Here is a 26,688-nt window from a genome sequence, read left to right as displayed (position 1 = left end):
ACAACACTCTTCATAGAGTTGGGCCATACTGACTGTCTGTCATTCTGAGGGCAGCCACCACCTGCTCCAGGTCAAGGAAGGAGAGCTCAAACCACCTGCCAATGTATGCAATGACAGAGTCAGAACCTCAGAAAGTCCTTTTGCTGTTTTGATCTTTGTGCGGACACTTGTTTGTCCATCAGCTGCTTGGTCGGGTATCCAAAAAGCTGTCTGGTTTCCGCTGAGGCATCTTTGCTTCGAATTTTCCTACCTCCTCGTAAACATCTGTGATGCAGAGCGTCGTTTCCTCCAGCTCTCCGACGAGTGTGTCAAAAAACACGCCACACGTTGTGGAAACAGCACAGATAAATCTCAGCATCTCCAGTTTTGTTTTGTTTTTCTTTCTTTGTCCTCAAAAATCCTCTTCAGTGCCACGGGACAGGTCTCCCCAAGGGACCTGAAGTATGAGGTGCGAGCTGGCCAGCTGTGCAGGAGACGATCAACAGCTGGATGAAGAGACAACCGCGGCGCGCAAACGTGACGCGGAATTTCACGCCATTCAACGTCAACAAAGGCACAAGATGCACGCAGCTCCTCTTCTGGAGCAGATACTGAGAAGTGGCTGGAGATCTTTCAAACGAGTGACTCAGTATCCACTGACGTGCCTGCAGGTGTTAGGAGATGTGAGCCAGGTAATTAGCTCGCAGAATGCGACTGTTGGCACTGCTCAGTAACTGGTAAACGGAGTGGCGTTTTCCAAAGTTGACATTGGCATTACCTGCTGCATAGGTTGTGAGGTGTTTAATATCCAGTTCACACTTTTCCACACAGGTCATCAGAGCTGGGTGTACACTGCCATTTGCAGTTTCATCGCCGTCTTCATAAGTAACTTGCACTGCGCCCTGTCAGACACAGAAAAATACCTCACGCACACTGGAAACAGCCCCCCCCCCTCCCTCGTTTGAGGCATCAGTGGCAACCGAATAAACCCCAGACTCGCCTTCATTTGGGGACAGACCATCCAGATGATCCCGCACAGTCTCTGGTCCCAACACATTCGTGATCATCTCGGTTCACGGCATGAAACAACGCACCGCTGAGTCTAACAAGACAGTCGGTGCTGTTGTAGCCGAGTCCGTGTTTAACAGTATTGTTGCGAATTCGGGGGACAACGCAACCACCGTAACTGCCGCGGCCGGGAAGCGAACCCGTATCGCCCGCACCGCAGGAGGCATCGCTAACCGCTAGACTAAAGGGTCAGACCCGCCAACCAGCGGCCAGCGTGTCTTCTTGTCCATGCACGTTACAGTATGATGCACGTACGAGGCTTCACTTGCCGCAATTCTGTCCTTTTCCACAGTAGACACCACCAGGAGTGCACCGATACTGCGTGCACCTTTAGCTGGTGTGGCCTTCTTGCGCATTTCTGTGGAAGCAGGGTGAGTCAGGTCATTCTCACCTCCGTGGCCAACTGAAGGTTCCGTGCCACTTGAAGTACAGGAGGCTTTCGCTGAGTCACCGCTGACGGGCTTAACCCACGTCTTTTTTTACTTCCCAGTGCACAGTCTTTTCTTTCTTTCTTTGCAGGTTTTGACACGGCGAGAGCAGGACAGCAAGTACAGGCTGGGCTTGAATAAAACTTTACTAACGCAAACACTTCGGCGGGAAAGCTCACAAAATGGCGTGCGATCTGACGACCAAGAGTCTCTGGGAGCGTCTCAGCGAGTGTGTAAGACGAACCGACAGGGATTCTGAGCAACCACGGGGCATATATATACCAAGGGGGGCGATTTTGGGGCCCCCCTTGGTATAGATGCCCCGGGTAGGAACCGGACAGCCAATCGGAGAAAGGGGAGTGAGATTAGACACAGGTGCGTAGAGCGCGGCAGGAACCGGACAGCCAATCGGAGAAAGGGGAGTGAGATTGGGCATAGTGCGTAGGGCGGGGCAGGAGCCGGACAGCCAATCGGAGAAAGGAGAGGTAGATTGGGCGCAGGCGCGCAGGAACCGCACAGCCAATGGGAGAAGGGGACAGGTGCGTGAAGCCGGGCAATCAGGGTCACTCACGCACACGGGCGCAGGTGAAGTGAAACACCAATCGGGATGGGGACGGGCGAGCCCCGATGACCCACATCACACACCCATGACAGGTTTATCCATATTTGCAGGTTAGTCCATATTCCCACATGCCAAACCGACCGAACAGCACCAGACATTGCCGGAACGTTTTCTGTTTTTGAAGGAATTGGCGCATTTACTGTACATGTATAATTGATGCGCGCGAGGGGGGCTGTGATTGGATGATGACAGGTGATCATTCTCACCCGTCGTGATCACCACTGCTGCTAAGTCGTATCAAATTTGATGCAACTGTGAGAGTGCCCTCTAGTGGTTAGAGTAGGGTAGCAGTCAATAAACGGGACAAGGGAGGTCACGTATGGGACAAATCAATGTGGCCCCAATATAAGGGACATCCCGGCATCCCGAGAAAAATATGATATATCCCCCCCCAATACTGAGACCAACTTTGGGACGTTTCTCAATGGAGATTCTTTTAGATGAGCTCACAACATGCTTCTTGTATTTACGAAAACTGCGCCCATACAGTGTACAGTATCATTGCCACCTAATGGCCGTTCTTGGTATTGCTGGTTGTAAATACAAATACCTGCATACATACTGGACCGATAAGGAACACTGCTATCGCTATTAGTAGTAGTAGTCATAGAAGTAGTAGTAGTATAATGATTTAAACATTTGAACAAGTTGGGACAACCCTTTAGTTAACTACCTATCAATTATCCAGTAGTAGTAATTATGGTTCCTCAATATACATTTAACATATTACAACGTAGGGTATGTGTTACAGCACTACTTTTGGTGTCCCCCTCAGGAATTGCGCTTTAGAAAATTTCATGTAATTGTCCCCTCCAAAGTTGATATCAGATTTTCGCCCCTGCATCCCGGCTAATATGGGACAGTTGGCAACCCTGCCTACTATACATGTCACTCTATTAAGCCCTGTTATTCCTTAAAGAGGACAACTGAGGCTTTAAAATTACATCACGTGTGTGTGTGGGGGGGCGTGACCTTGCCAACTTGCCTGTGCCTGCCTTTTCAAAATGGTTGCCATCACAACAAGCACATTTTATGGAACAAAAGGTAAGCATGATATTCATAATGAAAAAACATTTTTAATCTTATATGTTGATTTTTTTAGTAAGTAAACATCTCAGGGATATTTGAGTGAGTTTTCAGACCTGAGTTTATGTATTTTCATTTGAAAAACAACTAATTCATAAATGTACTCTGTAGTGGACATCAGGACTCTGTACTTTTTGTAACGATCACGAATTACTAGACTCGCTAGCCGGTTGGCTAACGGGTCAGACCTTTTAGTTGACTGGTTAACGTAGTCGCCTGTGGTGCGGGAGATCCATGTTCGAGTCCCGGCTGCGGCGGTTCCCGGCTGCCCCCTGAATTCGCTACATTGGTGTCAGAAGTGTGATTGTGAGACCGTGAGGCCATCAGAAGTGCATGCGCCCAAAGGCTTGAGGGAGCTGGTATGCTGAAGCGTGGGGATGCACTTATCAAAGGGGGGGGTAGTGTAAGATCACAAAGGACTAGACTCGTTAGCCGGTTGGCTAACGGGTCAGACCCTTTAGTCACCTGGTTAACATAGTCGCCCGTGGTGCGGGAGACCCGGGTTCACGTTACGGAGGAGGCGGTTCTCAGGTGCCCTTGAAATCGATTCATTATGTTTGTTTTGCATTTTTTTAGTAGACAGCTCTATGACGGAGGCAGAGGATTCTTAACAGAGTCACTGAGGGAGATTCAGACTTAGCTCTATCAGAGGATGAGACAGAAGAAGGCGTAAGTTCAGGTGAGCCGGAACCAGATGATCTCCTAAGGTTCATGCCTATGTTAGAATTACACCAGATGATGCTGTCCTAAGCCGTAGAGACTGGAGCCCACTGCAGTACTTCCAGCAGTACATTGATGAGCAACTAATTCAGGATCTGTCTGTCTTTACCAACCAGCGCATGGTACAGGATTCAGGCTGCAGCTTGAACACAACGCAAGAAGAGATCAAGACCTTTTTAGGACTCTCAGTGTACATGGCATGCCTTGGATACCCAAGAAAATGTATTGGGTTGCCAAAACAAGAATCCCGATTATAAGTGACTCCATGACACGAAATTGTTTTTTCAAGATCAGATCTTCACTGAAAGTGGTCAATGATCTGGATGTGCCAGAAGATGAGAAGGAAAAGGATCTGCTTTGGAAAGTAAGACCGCTCCTCAAGACAGTGCTCCAAGGTTGCCTCAGCCTACCAAGGCCAGCAAAGGTCTGCATTGATGAACAAATGGTTCCCTTCACAGGCCTGTGTCCAGTTGGTCAATATGTTCCCGGCAAACCAAATCCAACAGGATTAAGGGTGTTTGTTCTCGCAACTTCAAGTGGCCTTGTGTTGGACTTTGAGACCTACCAGGGAAAGAACACCTTCATTCCAGACCAGCAAATGGGAATAGGTCCAAATGCAGTCCTGCATTTGACTGAGACGATTCCCAGTGGAACACTGCTGTACTTTGACTGGTATTTTACTGCCATCAAGCTTCTGGAGGCTCTTCTGGAAAGGGTCCTTCCTGCTACGGGAACAATTCAGAAGAATTGAATTCCAAAAGAGTGCCACTTCACTGCTGACAATGTCCAATGATTGCATGGAGACCTCATGAAATCGTACTCACCAAGTGGGTGGACAACAAGCCTGTTGTTATGGTATCGACCGTCCATGAGATTGAGCCCCAGGACACCTGTTCCAGATGGTCAAAAAAGGTCAACAAGCAAGTCCAAGACCTGACCTGCAGTGGTAGTGGAATATAACAGCAACATTGGGGGGGGGGGGGTGATAGGTGCGATCACATGCTCAGCTACTACAGAATGTCCAGCTGCACCAAGAAGTGGACTGTTCATACCATGGTCCACTTCACTGTAGCCATCACCAACTCATGGATTCAATACCGACAAGAAAGCCAGGCCTTGCAATGACCTGCAAAGAAAACCTCCCAATACCTGGAGTTCAAACTCTTCTTGGCTGAGAACTGATATCCCAGGCACAGGTATGTCAACGAGATGAAACTGACTCAAGTGACGAAGAACTCTCTCCAGACATCAATAAAAGGAATCCCCACTCAGATGGCAGCTTAAGGAAATACGGTGCAACATATTTGCCCCAAATGCTCAACATTCCAATGCTTCCAGATGCAGAATGCCAGGATGCAAAAGCAAAACCTTTATGAGATGCATAAAGTGCAACATGTTCCTCTGTGTCTCCAAAAAGTCAGAATACTTCATGAAATACATCTAGAGTCAAACATCTAATGAAGAAATCAGAAAAGGTTCAGGTGAAACGGTGACGTTAATACAAAAGAATGGAAAATCTACATTTTCCATTTGTTTTGTATGTGGCGTTTTACTGTTGTATTTTACCGGATGATTCCAGTGGATCTTTCCGCGTACATACTCAGCTTTTAAAATGTTTCACGTTTGAGAACAATAAAATCCGGTTGTCCACTCCAGTGGACATGTTGTAAAATTTGAATAAAATTAAGTTTTAACATTTTTTTTCTTTGCAATGTGTTTTTACCACTCCAACACTTGAATTTATGTCAAAAAATAGGTATTAAAAAACATTTTATTTCCTGGGTCTCAGCATTCTTCTACAGGGGGCAGTATTCAGTTTCAGACTGGGTTACACAAGTCCTGCCCTTAGCTCCCAGGCTACCTCTATGGCCAGTCTGGGTGCCTCATCCTAGAAATATTACTTAGAGCTGCGTAAGGGACTTCATTTTAAGGTGCAGCTATATTGGTACTGGTGAAATCCAGTAGTCTGCGCGGTTTTCTCTGTCAGCCTCCGTCGTCCCTCAACAGTTTGCAGGAATACCTGAAAGATGTGCCGCGCTGAAAAAGGACGCTATTCATTTGAGCCGCGCGGCTAAAGCCTACAGTCACATGATCATTATGCAAATAGCTTGTCGTCGACAGGGCACGAGAAAGCAGGTGTCAAGTTTTGCGAAAGTCGAAAATCCCCCAGAGTCTCCCTTTATTAAGAAACGTGAAACGATACCGATATATTTTGGGATGCCCTGGTGAAGGGGAAGTTCAGCATTTTATTTTTATTTTTTTTTACATAAAACAAAAGAGATTCTGAGGTATTTCGAATCACATCCTGTCCTCCAAAATAGCACAACACGTTTTCCTTCCAGGCACCACGTGGTTTTCGTTTGACTCTTGCCCTCCTTTCACCCCATAATTGACTTAAATCTCTGATATAAATCAGCTCGACCCACGGACCCTTTCTACAGAATTGGTTAATTGAAATATATTAGATCGTAGCTGTGATTTATAATGAGCAACTTGATATTTGTGTGTTTTTTTTGTGAGAGAGCATTTTTCACGCTGTTTCAATAACTCCCAGTGTCACACTGCTCTGTGTTTCTGCAGGGGAGAACAATGTTGGCCGTCACATGATGGGTTGGTTGGTAACGTTCGTGAGATGTCGCTCCCTAGAGGGCGCTGTTAAAAAAAATGTTGACGCTGAAATTTTCCGAATTGGGGTCAGAGGTCACCAACAAGGTCATCTCAGGAGAAAGCCACTTGACAATGAGGTGAGAGGACCTGCAGAGTTTTTCGTGCCTGAATGTAAATATCCAGCACTTTGGTGTTTCTCCTGTAGGCTTTTACACAATGGGTTTATACTAATACAACTTTTATGAGTACGAGGGAGAGCTGTAGTGTTTTTCCTAGCTAGGCTACATGTGGTTGTTAGCCTTGCCGGTAGCAAAAAGTCCAGTTTGGGGTTCTTGTCACGTTCTCTTCAGGGTTGGTTGTCACGTGGCATTTACACGCGTGGCGTGATCTATCTTCTAGTCCTTTCTTTTCAGATAGAAGAAGAAGAGGAGAGACAGGAGATAGTCATCCTCAGATGAAGGTCTCTGCTTGGTGTGTGTGGAGTCCTTGTCAAACAGCCGCCCCCCGAGGAGACGTAGCTGCAGTGCATCCTGTGCAAGCGCCGGGCACACCAGCACTGCACCCCTGGACTGCATCTGTCAGAACCGGGCCTCTGGACGTGATGGCGACTGACAAAAGGGTGAGTCACGTGTCGTTATTTATATTGTTATATAGTGATACAAATGAACTTGTAGGAATGGTTTTTCTCGTTTATGCTCTCTCGATGCAGATGTGATAGGTTGTTGAATTTCAGTGAAATTAAGACTTTTTAAATTCATTTTTTAAGATTGCCTCTACCCCCACCCCTCCATTGAAATAACAGGGACAATCAACCCCGTAATGCAGGGGTGGGCAGTCTTATCCAGAAAGGGCCGATGTGGGTGCAGGTTTTTGTTCCAACCAAGCAGTCACACACCTGATCCTACTAATCAACCAGTAGAGTCTTTGCTGAGGAACTTGATTAGGAGACACAGGTGTGTAACCGCTTGGTTGGAACAAAGACCTGCACCCCCACCTGCCCTGTCTGGATAAGCTTGCCCACTCCTGCCGTAGTGTGTGACTACCAACCCCACGATGGGGTTGGTAGTCACAAGTGCACAAGACGTATTTGACAGTCCACATCTTTTGAACAGAATAAGCTGAAGGAGAGTAGAGTCACTGCATTCCCACCTGACACTTTAGGCTTCCATTGCACATTGTCAGGGAATCTATTTTCCATTGCACATTGTCAGGGAATCTATTAAATAGAGTAGTTTCGGGGGGGGGGGGGATTCAAATGAAAGTGAAAAGTGTGATTACCAACCCCGTTCTTCCCTACTTAGCAGACAATAAAAAAAGCCCCGTGCAGCATCTGCAAATTCATGCAAATTCACAATATGAAAATGACGCCTTTTATTTGACTAGTATCACAATTGTTGAGTACATTTTGTCATAAGGAAGTAACTGTCTCGAAATAAGTAAATACTATTTGATTTCAGGAAATAAAAATGTGCATAAATAATCTGCAGTCAGTTTGTGTCAAACAAATATAACCACATTTATTTTGAAAGTATAAAATATCACACTGTAAAGGCCACTTTTCAGGGTAAATTTACCTTTTTAAAACATTTACACAGAGAAATACCTTGTCCCTCTCTGCTGGTCTAACACGCTGTCCAGTTCTGCGGCGAAAAGGAAGGAGTTGTCCTACCTGACCACAGAAAGTCATTGGCAAGATTTGAATAATTTACTTGATACAGAAAATGGCAGGAGTCTGAGAATTCCTGATTTTTGTACATCCCCAAGAGGATCAGGTATTGTGAACGGTTTCTCTCTTTATTAAAACCAGTTTACAGGCACAGCTTGACTTTACAGGCACTGATTGCCTTCGACTGGGAGACTCGAGGAAAAAAAAGAAAAAAAATCTGCAGTTCACATTCTTTACAATGGCACCAGTCAGGCCACAGACGCCCTCGTCCAAGGAGAGAGCATCCTCTGTTTGTACACGCAGAGTAGCTTGCATTCTCGACCTTGCCATCACAGGCTGTTTGGCTCACTGCAGATCTTGTGAGGTGTCCAGACTTTGATTGAAGCGTTCACATTCCTACCTACTAAGCTTGACGTGGTGCCCACTGAGGTAGAACAGTTGTACCAAAAGACTTATTTATAAGTATACAAATGAATAACAGTCACATCGATAAACGTAAGAGTGGACTCATGAGGAGAGAGAGAGAGAAAAAAAAAAAATCACATTCCACCCAAATATTTATCACAAGTATGGAGACCTCTTACATGTCTGAACATCTGAAATGTTCCCAAACAAAATTAGTCTTGCAATCTTTTCTTTTTTTTTTCCCCTTTCAGGCAAAATGGCCGTTTCACAGATATTCAAACTATGCTATTGCGTCTACAAGCCAGGGGGGGGGAACAACTCATTTGTGAAATCATTAACAAAGCATAGCTTCGTAGATCCCAGCATGTGAATTTTGTCCTTCCCACTCTCACAAACACAATTCAAGAGTGCAAACAAAAAAAACAAAACAAAAAAAAGTCAACAAAGGGAACTGAAGCAGACACTTGCCATACCAGAGAGGGCATATTTTCATACTGAGCACACGTTCACTGACACACCTCCCGTATCTATACAGAATCCAAGGGTCTGAAAGCTTCTGTCTGTCCTTGAAGGCTGGAATGGACTAGGAGAGCTTACTGGCTCCCGGCAGGATAGGAAAGGCTAGGCTAGGCTAGTCTAAGCTGGGCAATGCTGTGCACACAGCCGGCCACCCAGCCGTTTATCTGGACTAGGACCAGCTGCTGCCTATCATACTGCCCGTCCCCTTGCGGGTGATGATGCTCTCTGTAGACTTGAGAAGCCTCTCTAGGCAGGGCGCATTGATTTTGCCCAGTGGGGGGCCTCTGGGTATGAAGTCTGTCTTAGTGTGGCTGTCTGTGCTGGAGGACACAACATTGTCCTGCATTAGCTCCCCATCTCTGGGGGGCAGCACGTGCTTGGGGCCAGTGGGGGCCTGTTCTGCCATGGGGGAGCAGATGGGCGAAGTGTGGAGCCACTTTAGGTTGCTGGCCGAATAGGCTCCGGGAGGAGTGAGGTCAGTGACTCTCAGGGTTTTGGTGACCGTTGGAGGTGCACCGATGGTGACAGGGCTCTCTGCCTCACTGGCTAGAGCTGTGGTCACTGGAGATAGCTATTGGAGGGGAGAAAAAAAACAACAATATTATAATTTTTTACCTTTGCTTGTGTCATAGCCCTATCCTTTACATTTACTGGTAACGAGCAATTATGAGGACCAAATAATTTTACTTAAGTCATCAAAACTAAAAACCTGTCAACAGGAAGAGGGTGTGACGGGATTAGCCACAGGAGTAAATCCTCACCAACTGAATGCAGTGGAATGTTCCCCGTCTCTTCTGACCTTTCTTATCCCCTAAAGGACACTCCTCCAAAATTATCTTTTATCCCCCACTGTTGTTCTTGGTAAACCTGAGACTACAGTAATACCTCACAACTGTAAAAATAGATTTTAATCCTCTCTCCTCTGTCTCAGAGACACTGTGTCCCTGTGAGTACAGAATAATAGATATTTCGGTCCCCGTCTCAAGAATTCTGCCTGTGGTCCCCATATGGCCTATGTTTTTGGCAGCCTGCCAGCCTTATTCCCAAGTCGTTGTGCAAAATCTTACCTTCAGTTTCTTGGAAGGAACAGCTTCCTCTGTCTGGGTGGCAGTGTGTTGGTCTCGGGGTTTTACATTGGGGAACCAGCTCTTCAGCATTTCCTCCATTTTCAGAATGATATTGATGTATTTCTCCCTGGAAGACAGTAAACGGAGGGATTTGGAATATTTTTTGGAGCCCCTAGTTTTGCCACCCATTCAAAAAAAGTCAGTCAAATTCAACACACATCCTGTTGACTTTTTTTTTACCCAGTAACTTATCTTCTCGATGAACCCAACACAGGAAATCTTCGCGGTCTTGAATAAATAAAACACACTCGGACACTTTGAATTCATTCAGCTCCAGCCGTGTTTGGAGAATATTTTTTAAATTTCACTCATGTTTTGTGCTCAAACGTGGCCTGGTGTGCAATAGCTTTCCACATCTCTAAAAATAAACACCTAAGTCGAGGTGATCTCCAACCGCGTCATAGCAAAAATAAACTACCAGCGGTGACGCAGCTTTCATTAGAGGTGGGCAGAGAACAGTGCCCATTAACTCCCACTCGTCCAAACCAGATGGCTGGCAGGGATAAGCCCATGTCATATGACCCTCCTGCTAAACCCCATTTGGAGCATGTTAAATTCATGTGATAGATTATCTGCAACAGTGACTGCTAAAGAAGTCACTTTGATCCTATCTACCATTGTGTTGCTGCAGGGGCTGCCAGCTGGCAGCATGGGCCAGGCACTGTGAGGGATGGAAGGAGGGGGTTAGTCCACCTTCCCTGCCCTGGCTGTTTGCAGGAGCCAGCCGCACCCACTCTTTGTCTGACATATGAAAGGAGCAGCTGGTTGGTGAGGAGTCAGATAAGACTATGCCAAACTCAGCAGTTGTATCCAACATTGGTGTACCTTGATGCAAACTCCCTGAGTAACTGGATGCCCTCTCACAACACTGCAGGTCCTCCACTAACATTGGTTGTGGGTTTTTTGTTTTTTTTAACAATCAGCTAAATGGTGGAGGCAAATTGCTACCCATAGTGACACATAACGAAAGTAAGAGTCAAAGAGTCACAGAACGAGAGCCGTTTGCCATCTAGTGACTCGAGTAAAAAATCCGAGGCATTATCAAAAAGCATCATTTTAAATGGGACCGAGACCTTCCGTTTGGAGGAGTGAAATGATAGCCTGTAATTCTGCTGGCTGAAAGAGAGCTAATAAATCAGACTCAAACGGACTGTTGTCGGAGCTGAGCTTGATACATGCCCCGAATTAGTGGGACTCAGTGAATTACACAGTCAATATATTCAGAGTGTGTGGGCTTGGTTGCCTCTTGGTGGACTACATGCTGTGTACCACAGATTTCTATTACTCATTAGTCCATTTCCAGCCCCAGCACAATTTCTACCACTTGTAAAATGCCTTTGATTCAGTGTTTTGTTGTTGCTTTTTGTGGGGGTGACAAGGATCACAGTTGAAAGAGAGGGCAGGGAGCATTAGCTTTCTATTTCCCTAAAAGGGAAGTACTTGCAAATAACATAGATGGCACCAGACACGCAGGGATGTATCTCATTGTACATACACACACAAACAAACAACATCCATCAGACTGCAGTCACCATGACATGCAGGTAACATGAGGACACTTACCCCATGCAGGGGTTCTGCAGAACACCCATGATCCTCTGTATTCTGTCCATGGCCACACTCTCTTGGAAACTGCTGAGTCCTGTGAAAGGAAGAGGGGGAGTTTTACTGTGAACCGCACATATTGTCCTGACAGCGGGTCTGTGGAGCAGATGGGCTGTTGTGATGTGTGCATGTGAGGGAGTAGACTCCCGGTCTCTTTGGGCAGGAAGTGTGGGGTCGCACAAGGCCTTGAGGTTTTCACAGGGATCCCAGATAAAGCACTTTCAGAGCCTGCCTGAACACGGCGCTACTCACTTCGAGAGAGCACGTTGAGAGACTGTATCACACATATCAACTAACTTCGTCATGGCAGCTACCTTACACTGTGTACATTCTGTGATGAGCCCTGGTATGTTCTTACCTCTCTTTGCCATGAAATATACCTCAAACATATATTTCAAAAATCTTAAGAGTAATATTTATTTTTTTTTTACATATTTTTGCAATGCATGTTTCACAGTAAGTTCACTGATCAGAGGCACAAGGGCCATTTTGATACAAGGCTCTGCACCATCAGCACACATGATGGGCTCCATTATTAAATATCGACACCACACACAGGAAATGCCTGTAGAAACTTGATAGTCCCACACATGACAATACGCCTTTCAGACAGCTCTCTTTAAAATCTCAGAGACACATATTACTCAGAGTGGCATGCTGCCTCTGTCTGTACAGACTATTGTTTTTCTCTGGACTACAAGAAAGAGGGAAGAGGGGAAAGAGAGACAGGAAGAGGCGTTAAGGCAGGCAAAGACATGAGGGGCGAGACAGACGGGGTGAGAGGGAGCTAGATTAAGACATTCAAAGGTTTATGAAGGTTAAGAGAAAAGACATGCCATGGCAGACTTACGTTGTCTGTATCTCCCCGAACGAAGTCCGTTCAAGATTGATGACAATGGATGAATATAGCATTGTAATTCGATGCACTAGAAAGAGAAAATTGATTTACTTTAGATTATATAGCTGTCAAAATTTCTACATCTGCTTATTGCAAATTACTAACATCAAACTGGCTTTGACAAACTTTTTCTTTTTACAATCATAAAAAAGTTGTTCCAACATGCTTAAGGTCACTCCTAAAGTTAAGATTCTCTAAAAACAATGTAAAGTAGGACAACTTTGCACTCTTACAAAACGTGGGGGGGGGGGTTTCTCTAACTGGAAATGTTACGCATAAAGCATTCTCTAGAACCTAAGGGAAGCTGATCTGTGCGATAGGGCATGCTCTAGTTTTGCTGACATTGTCAACCTCGCTGTGGTAGACAAACATGAGTCACAGAGGTCCTCACCTTATTGGTGAAAATGCGATCTTTCTCCGACTGGTTCAGAATGAGCTGCCGTCTCTTACACTCCTCCACCACGGAGCTGTGAGGTCTCTTCAGTGCTTTATGACTGTTTTTACTGCAGGACTTTTCTCCTCGCTGTGCCTGACACGGCCCACTGTCATCGCCGTTGTATGTCTCTGTGCAGCCAAAGGGAGACCTGTAGTTAGAGTCCTTGCTGACCTTGCTCCAGTTGCTATCATCGCCCTTCACATCGTCACTTCTGTAGCAGACACTCTCAGATGCACATAGTTGCGAGGGGGAACTCGGACAAGGCGAGATGCGTGTCTGGCTGGGTCTTCCGGGGCAGTCAGGCTCCTGCTCGCTTTCCTCCACCTCATTGTCACTCGCCAACCAGTCAATGGAGTTGTCCGAATCTGTAGCAGACATCCTCAGCCGCAGGCTCTAACCAGCTCTGACCATCACTGACCTGACAAGAGAGAATCCAGTGGTTACGATCAACAATACAAAGGATACCAAAACTGCCTGGGGATTGAATGAGACCAACCAAAGAGTAATAAGTTACTTGAGTCCACTAAGGCCAATGTATGTCAATCAGCAGCATGTATCCTGACCAAGTGTCCTTGAGTGAGATGCTGTATGTTGCTCTGGATAAGAGTGTTAGGTGAAAGACCAACATGTAAAGTACTCTTACTGACTTACTATTTTGCACTCAAGATAGCCTGATAGTACAGTGCCATCTCCAAAGGGGGACAAACGGCAAAGCAAAGGAGGGTTTACTGAGCAGGTGGTGGCAGTGAAACCCAATTGTTGGGATAACCACTGACCTGCCTGAATTTCCAGTCACAACACCTCAGCCAGTAAACAGACTGGCAGCCAGTCATCAAACGCAAACACTGAACAGCCTCACGCCGACAGCAATCCTATGTATCTCCGGGTGAAACGTTCAACAGCGCTTTGTCAAGCGGGAAATATCAACTGTTATTATCTAGGACTTTCGATTGAAAATAACATGCTCAGAAATGTGGTTTTACTTGGAACAAATATATTGATTCTGCTGCTAGTAAGCGTCACAAAACTCGAGATGTTTTCCAAAACCCAACCCATCCCTCCTAGGTGGCCCGACAGCTGCCACCAACACGCATGTCCATAAACACTGTCGGCCTGTTTATTCAAAGTGGCCAGGAGTCTGGCACCCTGACGACCACCACAAACTGTAACCGGAGACCTCACCTCCACACCAGTAACACTTATGAGGGGAAAAAAAAAACGTATTTTATTTAATGAGACAGTACCGACGGTCCATGACAAAAACAATGGCAAACTCCGAGCAGTATAAAATGTTTCATTGCCTCCATTTACCCACCCGCTTGGAGGATCTTTTATCTGGTCCTATGTATTCTGAACAATCGCATAACGAATGACACCCTTTTCGGCAAATTATCAGGGCTTGTTATTTGAACTGTAAATGCCTGCCATGTCCTCAGTGGCCTACCTCTAAGGGCAATTAACTGTTCCCCAGTCCTTTGTTTGAGCTGCTGACCTTGTTGCTGGACGGGTGGCGGGCCTTTAGCAGATCTTACCTAGCTTAAATCAGAGTCCCAAACAATGTCCCAAGTCTGTATATTCCTTTATGCAGTTAAAGAAAGAGTGGAGGGTACCCTAACCAACATCAGTCGGCTCCAATGGGAAAAAAAAGACCAATCACACAACTCGGAACTGAATACAAACGTGTTCATCTCTCCCATTATTCTGACTGCTCTTTTTGCCCACTGAGGCAAACGTGTGATACTGGGCCCTGCAAATAAAACTGAATGGGGAATTGTGGCATTTGAAAAACGCAGCCAATCGATTTCCTTTCTAGCTAATAACAGTGTGCCGATACCTCCCAAGGATTCGAGGATACCTGTTAACACTCCTCCAAATCTACCCGCGACGGCCCAAATGACGGCTCTGGGCGTCTGACCCGGCCATCATAGATTCGTGTTATACATCCACTATTACAGGGGTGGTGGTGGGGGTGGCGATCGCATCCTTTCTAAAGCGTCCAGTTCGCTATTCCCTTTCGTCTCCTGACGTGACCGCCTATTCGTTCCAAACGTGGGGGCTTCGCTTACCTGTGTAGGTGGTGGGGGGCAAACGAGCACGGTCGTCCGAGCCTAAAAGCCTTCATTCAAACGAAGACGGGCGGACCGGGGGGGGGGGCGCTCCGATACCCCCTTCCCCATTCGCGCGGAAAGGCCGAAGCGGAGCGACGGATCCGACGCGGCACGTCCGTCCACGTCCGTTTAAGAGCGGTCGAGGCAGACGCGCAACGGACGCCTCCTTATCAGCCGAGCGGAGCGGAGCGGGCAGCGCGGTTATTATCTAGTCGGCGCAGCCGTGTCCCGACGTCCGACACGTCTCTCCTTTTAAAAGCCCAACACGTCAATCAGCCGGCGCGCGCGCGGGTCGCCATCCCAGACGTTCCTCTATCGTCGCTTTAGAAAATCGCGTCAGAAAGTGCGACAAATAATCGCCTTTTTCCATCCCCCCCCCGGCCAAGATGGCGTGTCCGACCTATCGGTGTTACCCGGGGCGGCCGGGGAGGGGGAGTGTGGGGGAGTGGGGGGGGAGATCCGTCATGCCCTACCTGACCAGGACGGGTCGAATCGCGCCGCTTGCTCCCTTTGTTCGCTGTTGGGTAAAAAAAATCCGGGACGCTCGTCGGGCTCTCGGAGCGCCTGAGCGAGAAGTGGCGCTTGCGATTGAGCGACCCCGTGTTGCTTCTCCCAAGGCAACGTGTCTGGGTGGGCGGGCTCAAGGCCCACGGGCTCTCCCATTGGCCGGCGCGGCGCCGCCGTCGGACGAATGGAGTCGGCCCCCGCGTGTGCGCCCCGGCCGATAGGCGCGGCGCCGCCCGCATATTCAAATGAGATGGAAATTACGCAAACACGTGGACACGCGGCTCGGTTTCATTTGAACAGCTGGGAGAGCGGTCAATTTAGGACTGGTTTTGGTCATTGTGGAGGCATTCTTCCTCATTGTATCATCCGCATGATGCCTGGCTTGTGGCATGTCAGAGAGCGGGCCTGTCTTAGTACAGGCGCAGTCAGCGAATTCGCTTGTCTGGACAGGGCCTGACGGAGCCCATCGTTTTGTTTTGGTTCTCTCTCTCTCTCTCTCTCTCTCTCTCTCTCTCTCTCTCTCTCTATTAAGTGGCCTCATCTAATTGATGAAATGACGAGCTACAATGTGTTCGCCTCAGACTGCCCACCCGGACTGACGCAGTTGAATTCCGAAGCATCTGTTCTCAGCGGCCGGTAGTACACGTTCATCTTAAAGCGAGGACAGACACAGCCCTCCCGTACAAAGACATAGACAACTCTAGCCAACCGTGGGTATTCGGGGTGATTAAGGGAGTGAGTGTGAGAGAGCCTTTCCAGGTTTCCACGAGCTGCTTCGCGCCTGAGCGAGTGTAAGCCGTGGCCACATGAAGCCGATCAATAAAAACACGTTAGTCATACAACACAGTCATGTGCATGCTGCATACGCGTCTCCTCAATGTGGACACGGAGTGCAAGTGACGGCAAAGGTATGACTCACAGGACCCATGTTTGGCTGCTTGAGAGGGTTAGTAAAGAAAATACACTGGTAGGAAGCCAGACAAGGATTTTTAGCCCTGGAGCCAGTGAGTCACAAACCCCTTAACAGCAAACGTGATCACGTGCGTTTCGGAGACACCCGCTCGAAAACATCGGGCCTCTTCTTCTCCCCCCCCCCCCCCCCAGTTGACAAACACCATTAGCCAAGCCAAAGAGGATCATAAACGCCGTATTTCCCCGTCCGGTTTGCCTCATTTTAACCCTCGGTCCTCTCCCCCCCTGTTCTCCCCTCTCTTCGCAGAGCAGCTGTCTTTAGAATTGATAGGTTGTATGTGAAAAAGCACAGTGGGATGTCTGGAGAGCCAACAACACCGCCCAGACGGTTTAACAACCGGGTGCAAAAATCTGTCTGCCTTTATATGTAGAAGCGCTTTTCGGAGCGGTCCTTTTGCTCGCTGTAATGAGCATGTTCCATCCAATTTATAGAGGCCTTACTTAATTGCAGGCTGGTAAATCGTCAAGCAGATTCGAAGGGCATTCTGTGGTCAAGCCATCACAGAGGCGCATATGCAGCCGCTTTGGTTTATGCTCTGCCGTTGCAGTTTACGAACAGCCAAGAGAAGGGCAAGAGTGGCCTAGTGTCCACGACCCAGAGAATGACGGGGTTGCGTCTCGCCGCTGGTATTTAATCACATCCTGCTGTGTAGAAGGCTCAGTACAGACCAAAGCATAGACCTAAAAGCTCGTGGAGGTGACACACCTGCTGTGCGAAGGAGCAGCTCACGTAGAATTACCACGGCGCTACAATCCTTTAACATCCATGGTAATTCTTTTAGCGCCCAATAAGCAGTCTCGGAGGGGCGTCTCAGTTCCCGGCCCCTTATCCTCTTTGACCCCAGACTTGGTGACGACAATGCACTTCCAACGCTCATTTCCTTTTTTTTGTGTGTGTGTGCTGAAAGCATCCCTGTCACTGTGTAGTACATCACATGAAAGGACAGGAAACCAACATCTATATTTTCTTCCATCAAAGGGATCTTTCAGGAACACACAGTGCTCAGAATAGCAGCAAAACACAGCACAGATATTAACGCAAAATGCAATCAAAGTTGACACGGATTTCTGCGTACTAGTTGCCCCTGTGTGGTAAATATCTGGAGAAAGTTTAAAAAAATTGCAGCTATATTTTTAACCCGTTCTCTGAAAAACATCTAATATCTTACATGCCTTTTGACCGTTGATCTGTTTGATTTGTAGGTGTCCATTCGAACAGCTTTAATGGCAGTGCAGTATCAGGAACACTTTGTCATTTCACCTCATGTACTTTAGCACATGAAGTGAAACGAAATGCCGTTTTCCCCCAGCCCGCAGCAGTGCAACACAAAGACAAAAACGCATCCAAAAACTACAAGAACACACATTGCCAAACTAACACATATATCCAAACTAAACAACAACGCGAAAAAAATAATCACTGTCCAAGGGAACAAGCGCCAACCAGGATGACTGTCAGAACCACCAGTATGCATGAGCTAGCAGTTAGCCTAGCCTGCCCTGATTACGTGTCGTGTCAGACCGCCCTGTGTGTTTCCTCCTCGGCCGCAGCTCCAGGCAGGGGCCATGGCCCCTGTGGCAACCGGACGAAGCAGACCAAGCCCTCCCAGCCGATCCAGCGCCAGCCCTCCCAGCCAGACACCCTCGCCACACCTCCCCGCACTCCACACGACGGCATCAAAAACACCCCAGTCAACGCCAGGTGAGGCCGCCGCCAGACCACCCTCGGTGTTATCCGAACTGCCCGTCTGCCTGGGCTAGCCGTTAGCTTAGCCTGCCCCGCTTCTGCGTCCTGTCAGACCGCCCTCGGTATTACCTCCTCGGGTGCCGCCCCGGGCAAGGCCGCGGTCCGCGGGCCCACAGCGCAGCGGACCAAGCTCTCGCAGCCGATCCTGCGCCAGCTCTCCCGGCCAATGAACGAAGACAAAAATTCAGACGCCGACAAAGACACTGCGTCGACGGTACTGGGCGAGGCCGCCGCAAGTGTGAATTCGTGCCGCCGTCTTCAATATGTTGCTTTCCCCCCCCCAAATTTGTTTCACACCATTTTGAGTGTTAAACACTGAAGAGCACATGCGCAGATCCACCGTGAATATAATTAACAAGTCGCACGAGACTCGAGCTGCAGTGCTCTTGATACAATGCTTCTGCTCGTCTTTCAGAGCTGGCATTCGTATGAAGATCAGCGGCAATTTTCGACCCTCTTTGAAATCGCAAATGAATACACAAGCACGCACTTCCAGCGCTCGTCCGTGCATTCCTCTGTCAGGGCCGAGATGAGTCAGACACAAGAACGGACGCTGTGATTTATGCATTGTCAGAGCAGCTGGCTGATTCAGTGCCTGACGGGGACTGGATGGCTTCCATCCTCATTCACAAAGGCAGATGAAAGCCATGTCGAAAGCCCAAACCCCATTATATCGCAGGGCTATACAATAAGCACTTGTCCCAACCCTTCCTCATCCTCCCCAAAAAGTACAGCGTGTGCACCAGGATAATGAGCGTCACACCCCCTCCCCCCAAAGACCTGAGAATTTGGCAGGGCTGCTGCCTTGTGATGTTTGTGTGCATGTCCGAACAATTAATTATGAGTTCGCACAATTTGTTTCTCCTCTTCGTAAAGTGTGACATGTTTAATGTGATACCAAAACAGACGGCGGTCAGGATGTCGCCGATGCTGGCTGGCTCTGTGCGGGCAGCCCGGGTGTAATGTGCACCACCGGCAGCCTTAGCTGACCCCTGTTTCACAGGTATAGGTTACAGACAGTGAACATGACTCCGCCTGCATTGTATGTATGGCTTTGTGCGTATTTGTTTGGCTATGAGAGGACGTTCGCATGTTGGGCACGGTTTGTGTGTCCAGCCTCGGTTGCTGTTTTCCCTGCTGCGAGCTGTGTAAATGACTCAGCTCTATTAAAGCTGGCTCCGGTCCACGTAGCTTGCGTCGCTGGACCCACACTTGTCTGTGCAAACAAGCGAGGGGCTTACGTCCACGCGCATGTGTGCGCTACCCATCTGCGGCGTGTCTCTGAATCGGGACCACCGACAAGGAGCCGTTCAGGAGCCTTGTCCATATTGCAGCCGCCCAACACTAGTTCACAACGCACGCTTCGCTCGGTGGAAGAGGAAGGGGGAGGGAGGAGCGACTGGAATCTTCGTAGCTGTGATAACGGAAAAGCGAGAGACGGCCGCGGGGGGGGGAACATAAACATAAACACAACTGTGAGCTGTGAAAAACGGCGTCCGGGCCTTCGTGACACGTGGGGAGCGAGGACGGTCACTACGCGCTCGGCGACGGAGGAAACGACGTCACGCTCCTCCGGGGACGCCAAAGTCCTCCGTCCTCACAAGAGTGACGCCGATTTCGTTTTTTTCTTTCGCAAAATCGACAGTTTTCCACAGGGCCCGGAGGTCACTGCACTTCAACTGCGTGATACCGCCCTCGTTTATTTTTGATTCATTTTTTTTAAACGAACGACGAGGATATCGGCTTTTTGTTTAAACATCTTTGCGGTTTTCCCCGCGCTGACGCTCCTGCCAGAGCACATTTTGTCATACTTTGCAACCCCGCGCACCGCGGTTTACAGCAACCCTCGGACCTCTCCCACACTGCACTGCGGGTGGTGGTGGTGGTGGTGGGTGGGGGGGATTTGCGTCGACGCAAATAAGACCGCTAATTATCCCGTAATATTTCACAAAGGTCTCCGCACATGTTTCTCGTAGACGCGGTTGCAGATAAAGCGGAACGTCGCTTTATTAACCTCCGAAAGCCGAACGGGCGCGTGTCTTACATAAGCGAGCGAGGCTCCGGTGAGTTTGGACGCTGTGACCCTAAACCTCTTCCACGGAGTTCAGGCATTTCTCACCAGTGTGTGCCCACACACCCCCCCCCACCCCCCAGATATGACGTCACCCTGTTACTGGTAACGCTAGTTTCTTTGCGTTAGCCCCACCCACACAAAAGAAATGTGACTGCACGTAGTGCGGGGCACGCTGCTGCACTGTGTGGGGGTGGGGGCGGGGGAGGGGGGCGGGGTGGGAGGAAAGGGTGCCAGTTGTGCAGCGTGATGCTGAGCCAATAAGCGTTCGGGTGTAGTCTTATTGGTCGCGGAGCCACGGAGGAAGTGATACCGGGCTGCCTTGTGAGAAGCCTGCGCTGTGACTTTAAAGGGCCGGTCCTCTGGAACGCCGTCGTTGTTCAGCCGCCCGCCCCCTCTTTTTTGTGGCTTCTCCCCCGTCCAGCTCCAGTCAGTCACATGCAGCTTCACTCGGGGAGTACACTCCCTGACCGTTTTCCACAGACGGTTCACATGCAGGCGTTTCAAAACGTCTGGCAGCAAAACCACGATCGAATCTTTAATGGGCTCTGTGTGTGTGTGTGTGTGTGTGTGTGTGTGTGTGCGTGCATGCATGCTTGCGCATGTGCGCTTGTTTAAACTTTCACCGACGTCTGTCTGAACGGCTGCCAGGGCGGCTCAGGCGACAGTGGGATATCTATCTGCAGGGCTGAACACAACATGTGACTGTGGGTATGTTTTAACCGGGTTATGTAAGCGCTCCAGCCTGCGCGCCACGCACGGATGAGGAGGCTACGCATGATGAGAGAGCCGTGAGCTCACCACAACTAATACCTTCACAGCACACTGAATAACCCCCTCCCTCCCTCCCTCCCTCACTCGGGCTGGAACCTTCGGCCAGCCAACGCACACAAACATAAAACTTGACTTTCCAGCGGGGCTGTTTCACCTTACGTGGACCTTTCCCCCCCTCCCCCCCCTTTTTTTTTTTACCATTACCACAACAAGCGGCACTGTTCAATCACCGTTCTTGTGTTGTTACAGCTGGACATCAGTAAGCCTGTCGTTCGGCTGTGCACCGGGAACAGTATTAGTCGGTGTGGCGGCGTAACGTGGCCTCCACATCGTCCTGATAAGTTGTGCTGAGTGTAGGGGAACAGCGTGGCGGCTACGGTACGAAGAGCGGGGGTCGTTTGGCCCATGTTGACCGCACAATACGGAATGAGTGCGTCGCCGGTAGGCGGGTCGGTGGCGGTGCGGCCGTGGAAAACACAACACGGGCGAGTCTTGCTTTGGTGCTGATCTCTTAACTTCGGCCCTCCTCCCCCCCCCGCTGAGAGACGATGAGTCGGCGCATCAGCACGTCTGCCAAGTCCGCGTCCCAACGTAGAGCCGCCCGCCCACGCTCCCTCTGCCATCACGTTCACGGAGCCGCTACGTGGGCATCCTGGTGTGAGCTCCTATCTGGATGCGATGTGCCGGGGACCGATGAATTCTTACCGCCACATACGGACTCCCAGCAACACATGGGGGGGGGGGGGGACTATATATCACGGCCCCGCTGTCGCAGCGTCCCCTGCAGTGTTGTTTTTCAACTTTGGGGAGGGGGAGGGGGGGCTGTCACGGCGTGACGCACAGGTTTCCTGTCAAAGCACATCAAATCATGGACGGATCGACATGGAAACCCAGAAGGGGGCTCAGGGTTTGAATGGCGGTACCAGCGGTGATGCGGTGGTAAAAAGGAAAAAGGTGGGCGAACTGGGATCTTCAGTCAGTCAGTGATCATCGTCCGCGCGTCCGAACCGCTTATCCTTACCCAGGGCGGCGGGGATGCCGGAGCCTATCCCAGCAGTGACTGGGCGGCAGGCGGGGAGACGCCCCCGGACAGGCCGCCAGGCCGACACAGGGTGTCTCGCAACCAAATATGGGCAACGTTCTCCAAAATTAAAATGCATCAATCTAAGTGATCCCCCCCCCCCCGTTGGACTACACAGTGCTCTATAGCGTACATCGCTCGGACACTATTCGCCGCGGTGTTTACCGCTTAGACGGCAGAGCGGTGCCAGCCTGGAGGTAACGATATCTGCCGCGTCGAAACCCTCCATTCACAATATAAACTTGTGATTTGTGTGTTGATTTTTTTCCCCCCCCAATAAAGAGCAGCTTTTTTTTACAGCGTGCATAGCTACTAACTACAGAGGGTTACAGTTTTATTTGCAGCTGTCAAAATGATGCATATCCGTGGGAGGATCAGTGTTCCACAGAGAGCGCGGGGGTGGGGGGTTCTCGTCCTCCTCACTTTTTTGTCTTTTCTGTTATCGTTATTATTATTATTATTATAAAAACGTCATTCATCTGAGCGCAAAACATTCTTTTTCTCTTCCTTCTTCAGGAAGGCCCGCGTGACCTTCCATGTCATCTCGCAACTGCAGGGAGGAGCCGCTCCTCTACGGTGTGCATGCCTGTAAAGATAACGAAGGCTTGTCAGACGGGGGGGGGGGGGGGCAGTGCAGTGGAGAAGACCCGGAGCCGGTGAACGGGCACATCCCATCAGACTTAAAACTGCAGGCTGGGGGGGTTCAAAGCTGCAGAATGAATCGGACGCATTAAGTCGGTTTCGTGGTGTTAAGCAGAATCGGCTGGGCTCGTATTTCTTACGTGACACCGGGGCACCGGGGCGAGTGGCGTGCATGTTTTTAGGTGTGGCCGGAGACATCGGCCTTTGTTTGCTGCCCTGTGCAAGCGTCTGCGCTTTGCAGCAACTGACCGGGGGGCATGCGAAACGTTTTTCTCCTCAGCAGCCTGTTCCTCCCTGTCGGAGCAGCCACGTGATAAACGGCAGACTTTATTTATCGTGTTGTTGTGCAGCGTTGCTTTGCAAAAAGCCGGAGGTGCATCCCACATCAGACCTGACCTCGGTTGCAGCATCCTTACCCAGCGGGACTGGTAGGATGCGGCGGTGGAAATCCAACCCCCCCCAGATTACGCGAGTCACGCGCGCCTCACCTCCACTGCGGCGGAGTTAGCAGACACCTTCTAGCCCCACCCACCCCCCACCCCCCCACCCACTCAGTTCAGAGCCGAGATACAGATCAGTGCACAAAGACCCTCGAAAGACCAAAGACCCCCGGCACGTTCCGTCTTGTCTGAGGGAAACACCAGTGTCTCTCCCAGGCCGCGGGGTTTCACCGAGGGCTCGCGGTGGCTAGCACATGTCCTCGGCCCCGGCCCAGGTGGGAAGCCTCTCCTTCCCTCGGCAACCGGATCATAAGCAGAAACGTGGGCTTTACGTAAGCCCTTTTTTTTTTTTCTTTATTGGGCCGCTGCGCTCGCACAATTGCATAACATTGGAAAGTCCACATTAGGACTTTAACTCGTTTGTCTGGAACTCGTCCCAAACCTTTACAAAAAAACAAAAAAAAAAAAAAAGGGAAAAAGAAGCTGGCAACCCTCCAGTCCTCCTCTCCGGGATGGGCTGAGGCTCGGGGGACAGCGCTTACCCGCCGCAGCGCTAACCGAAACCGCCCTAACGCGCCGCTCCGGGTGATGACCGGCTAAGCGTGCCCTCTACTTAGTCACGGACTGCACGCTGCTGCAGCGGGCTCGAGTAAATGACACGGCGCATGTATAGCTCGTGCTGGGATATCGACACGCGTATTACAGTAAAGCCGTCCCTGTGCGAGGCCATGTGCGGGAACGTCGGGATACAGGAATCCACTTGTCAGTATGGGAAGAAGCCGGAGTGCTGCCGTGGGAATAGCGCTAATGGATTAGAACAAGATGACTCTGATTTATAGCACGTCTACACGGGGTGGGTTAGTCTCCAGAGAGGGGGGGGGGGGGGACGGAGAGAGGGAGAGAGCGAGCCTGCCTGGGGTGGGGGGGGGGGGTTAGATAAGGCGAGGAGGCGGCGGTGGGGGGGGCAGGTGTCAGAGGAGTGTGCGCGTGGTTGCCGGAGGAGTACATGTGGAGGGAACATGAGGGTCCCGAGGGACGCGGGGGTCTTCGCCGCCATCGCCGTGTCCAGAGATCGCCCTGGCGGAGCTTCGCACTTATTCTTGGATACACGTGAGACTCTGTCACGACCCTCCCCCGCCAACACGCCGACTGTAAATCCTCTCTCTCTCTCTCTCGCTCCCCCCCCCCTCCCTTCCTCTCTCGTTCTCTCTCCGTTTCTATTGCTCTCCTCTCATTGCGCACCGCTCCTCCTTTCACCATCTTTTCATCAGTCGCTCGCCCAGCCCTCCCCGCGCCTCCCCCCCCCCCCCCCACATGCACAACCATATACCATTTCTTAGCCCTGCTCTCTCCCTCGCACAGCCCCCATCCCTTGCGAATCCCCCACATGGCCGCAGAGCCTGTGCATGTGAAAGCCGCTAGCATCTTTCTCGTGTTAAGTCTTCAGGACGAGTTAAAAAAGAAAGAAAGGAAGAAAGAAAGAAAACAAACCCGAGCTTATGATCTTTTAAATACGGCGCTTCGGCCACAAATTCAGAACCGTTCGCTGCAAAACCCTGCACGTGACCCGTCCGTGAATCCCATTATATTTTACCGCTTTGTTTTTTTTTTTTTGTTTTTTTTTTTACTTTCTCTTGGGGTTGACACGAAAGCGTTTGATTTGAATCGCTCGACATCGTGAAATAAACGAGGGGATCGGCCATCTCAAGTCAAACCAGAGCCGAGAAGTGCGACTCCTCTTTCGCGCTTACGTTCGCGATGGGCTCGCGGGTCTGTCCGGTACCGACTCGGTCGGAGGCCTGAGGCGGGGGGGGGGGATTTTCCTGTATAATATATCGCATGCCAAAAAAAGCTCCTCCTGTTCACCTTTGCATGGACACCAGCCTGGTTTGTGCACGGGGGCGTGCAAAGTGTGGAAAATTCCAGGTTCTCCGGAGAGGAGCGGTTGTGCGTGTTTACAGCTCCCTTTCCTCCCGAGACACTACAACTAGGTCAAGCGCCGAGGAGTTTGCCACCGGTCTCAAGACCAGTGAGGACAGGGTTGGGGGTGGGGGGGTCCAGTGGATGAGCTGGGTGGGGGCGGGGATGTAGATGGTAGGGGGTGGGGGGGTGGGTTGCCCTTTCACTAATTTTGGCCCATTAACTTCTCAAGGAGGTCTGAATTCCAGCAGCAGCGAGAGAAGCCCAGCTCAGCGGGATCCTGGTTAAAACCCTTAAATGGCCACACAGCTAATTATGCAGCCACAAACCGAGCCGGCCAAAGACACCCGGCGTTATAAGCATTTGTTCAGCGTTAAATCTGGCTTCTCCGTCAGCTCCCTCGCCTTTCCCCCCCCCATACATTTTCCGCTCTCATAAACGTCCAGATCTGTAATTTTGCTTAGGCCGAAGCCTGTGGATGCCGTCCCGTTTCGCTGCATGACGTCACCGCGCCTTGGACGCGGTTCACCCCGGCTAAGTCCGTCCCTCCGTCGGTGTTTTCATTTCAGTCCACGAAATGTGACCGTTTCGTGAGATTGTAGGGTTTTTTTGGGGGTTTTTTTATTTGTTTTTACGTTGACCGAGGGCCAGTCAATGGACCGGACGAAGTTCCCCCCCCCCTTGGACCCTCGTGGGGCCTTCGTTCCCAGACGAATTTCCTTTGCGCTTATTGCAAAAGTCTGCAAAATTACAAAACTTTTTCGATGTAAAAAAAAACAAAACCAAAACAAAACCCACTCGACCACATATCCAATGGACACCAGCTGTATGTTACAGTTAAATGGTGCACTAAAAGATTAATAGGTTGTAAAAGCAGTCACGATATTGCGTAAGCGGCATATGTGAGGCAGTGGAATCTTAAACAGATTTTGCACCCCGAGCAACGAAAAGACCAAACACACACGCACGCCTAAAATAAGCAGGTATGGTGGCGCGGGTGTTGGAATGGGGGGTGGGGGGCGGCGGGGGAAATACTCTCAAAACTTAAATTAAGTCCCAGTGACTGTGACAGCTGATCCTCCGACGGACAGGTTTCGTCCAAATATTTCGGGCTAATTGCGGAGGCCTGCTTCTCGACGGGGTCGGGAGGTTCACCGTGTCGCAGATGGCTGAACCCAGGAGCCGATAGCCTGCATTTCTTCGAGAGGGGGCGAGAGGGGGGACGGGCCGTTCAGCAGGTCAACGAGGTGGTGCACTTTG

At 49.8% G+C, this 26,688-nt stretch overlaps 1 protein-coding gene across 2 annotated transcripts; it reads right to left on the bottom strand.

The window, feature by feature from the left end:
• Positions 1–7,866: 7,866 nt before the first annotated feature.
• On the bottom strand, positions 7,867–15,886 carry LOC130114768 (uncharacterized). Of its 2 annotated transcripts, none has more exons than XM_056282673.1 (6): positions 15,748–15,886; positions 13,122–13,584; positions 12,683–12,758; positions 11,791–11,869; positions 10,168–10,294; positions 7,867–9,671 (listed from the first exon to the last, which is right to left on the bottom strand). In XM_056282673.1, exons 2-6 carry the CDS (start codon positions 13,542–13,544, stop codon positions 9,270–9,272), a joined length of 1,107 nt encoding a protein of 368 aa, XP_056138648.1. In that variant the 5' UTR covers positions 13,545–13,584; positions 15,748–15,886; the 3' UTR covers positions 7,867–9,269. The 2 variants fall into 2 exon arrangements, with proteins under 2 accessions (XP_056138648.1, XP_056138649.1); XM_056282674.1 differs by lacking the exon at positions 15,748–15,886 and adding an exon at positions 15,233–15,733.
• Between the last annotated feature and the right edge of the window lie 10,802 nt (positions 15,887–26,688).

The sequence above is a fragment of the Lampris incognitus genome, chromosome 6 (genome assembly GCF_029633865.1).
Source record: "Lampris incognitus isolate fLamInc1 chromosome 6, fLamInc1.hap2, whole genome shotgun sequence".
Classification (NCBI taxonomy): domain Eukaryota; kingdom Metazoa; phylum Chordata; class Actinopteri; order Lampriformes; family Lampridae; genus Lampris; species Lampris incognitus.
This window is presented reverse-complemented; position numbering and strand designations above follow the sequence as displayed.

Excerpts from the sequence above, each read along its gene's own strand:
- LOC130114768 (XM_056282673.1), bottom strand. The coding sequence starts at position 13,544 with ATGTCTGCTACAGATTCGGACAACTCCATTGACTGGTTGGCGAGTGAC. Across the intron at positions 11,870-12,682 it reads TTCGGGGAGATACAGACAAC|GACTCAGCAGTTTCCAAGAG; the intron begins GTAAGTCTGCCA and ends TTCCTTTCACAG. Across the intron at positions 9,672-10,167 it reads TTCCTTCCAAGAAACTGAAG|CTATCTCCAGTGACCACAGC; the intron begins GTAAGATTTTGC and ends CCCCTCCAATAG.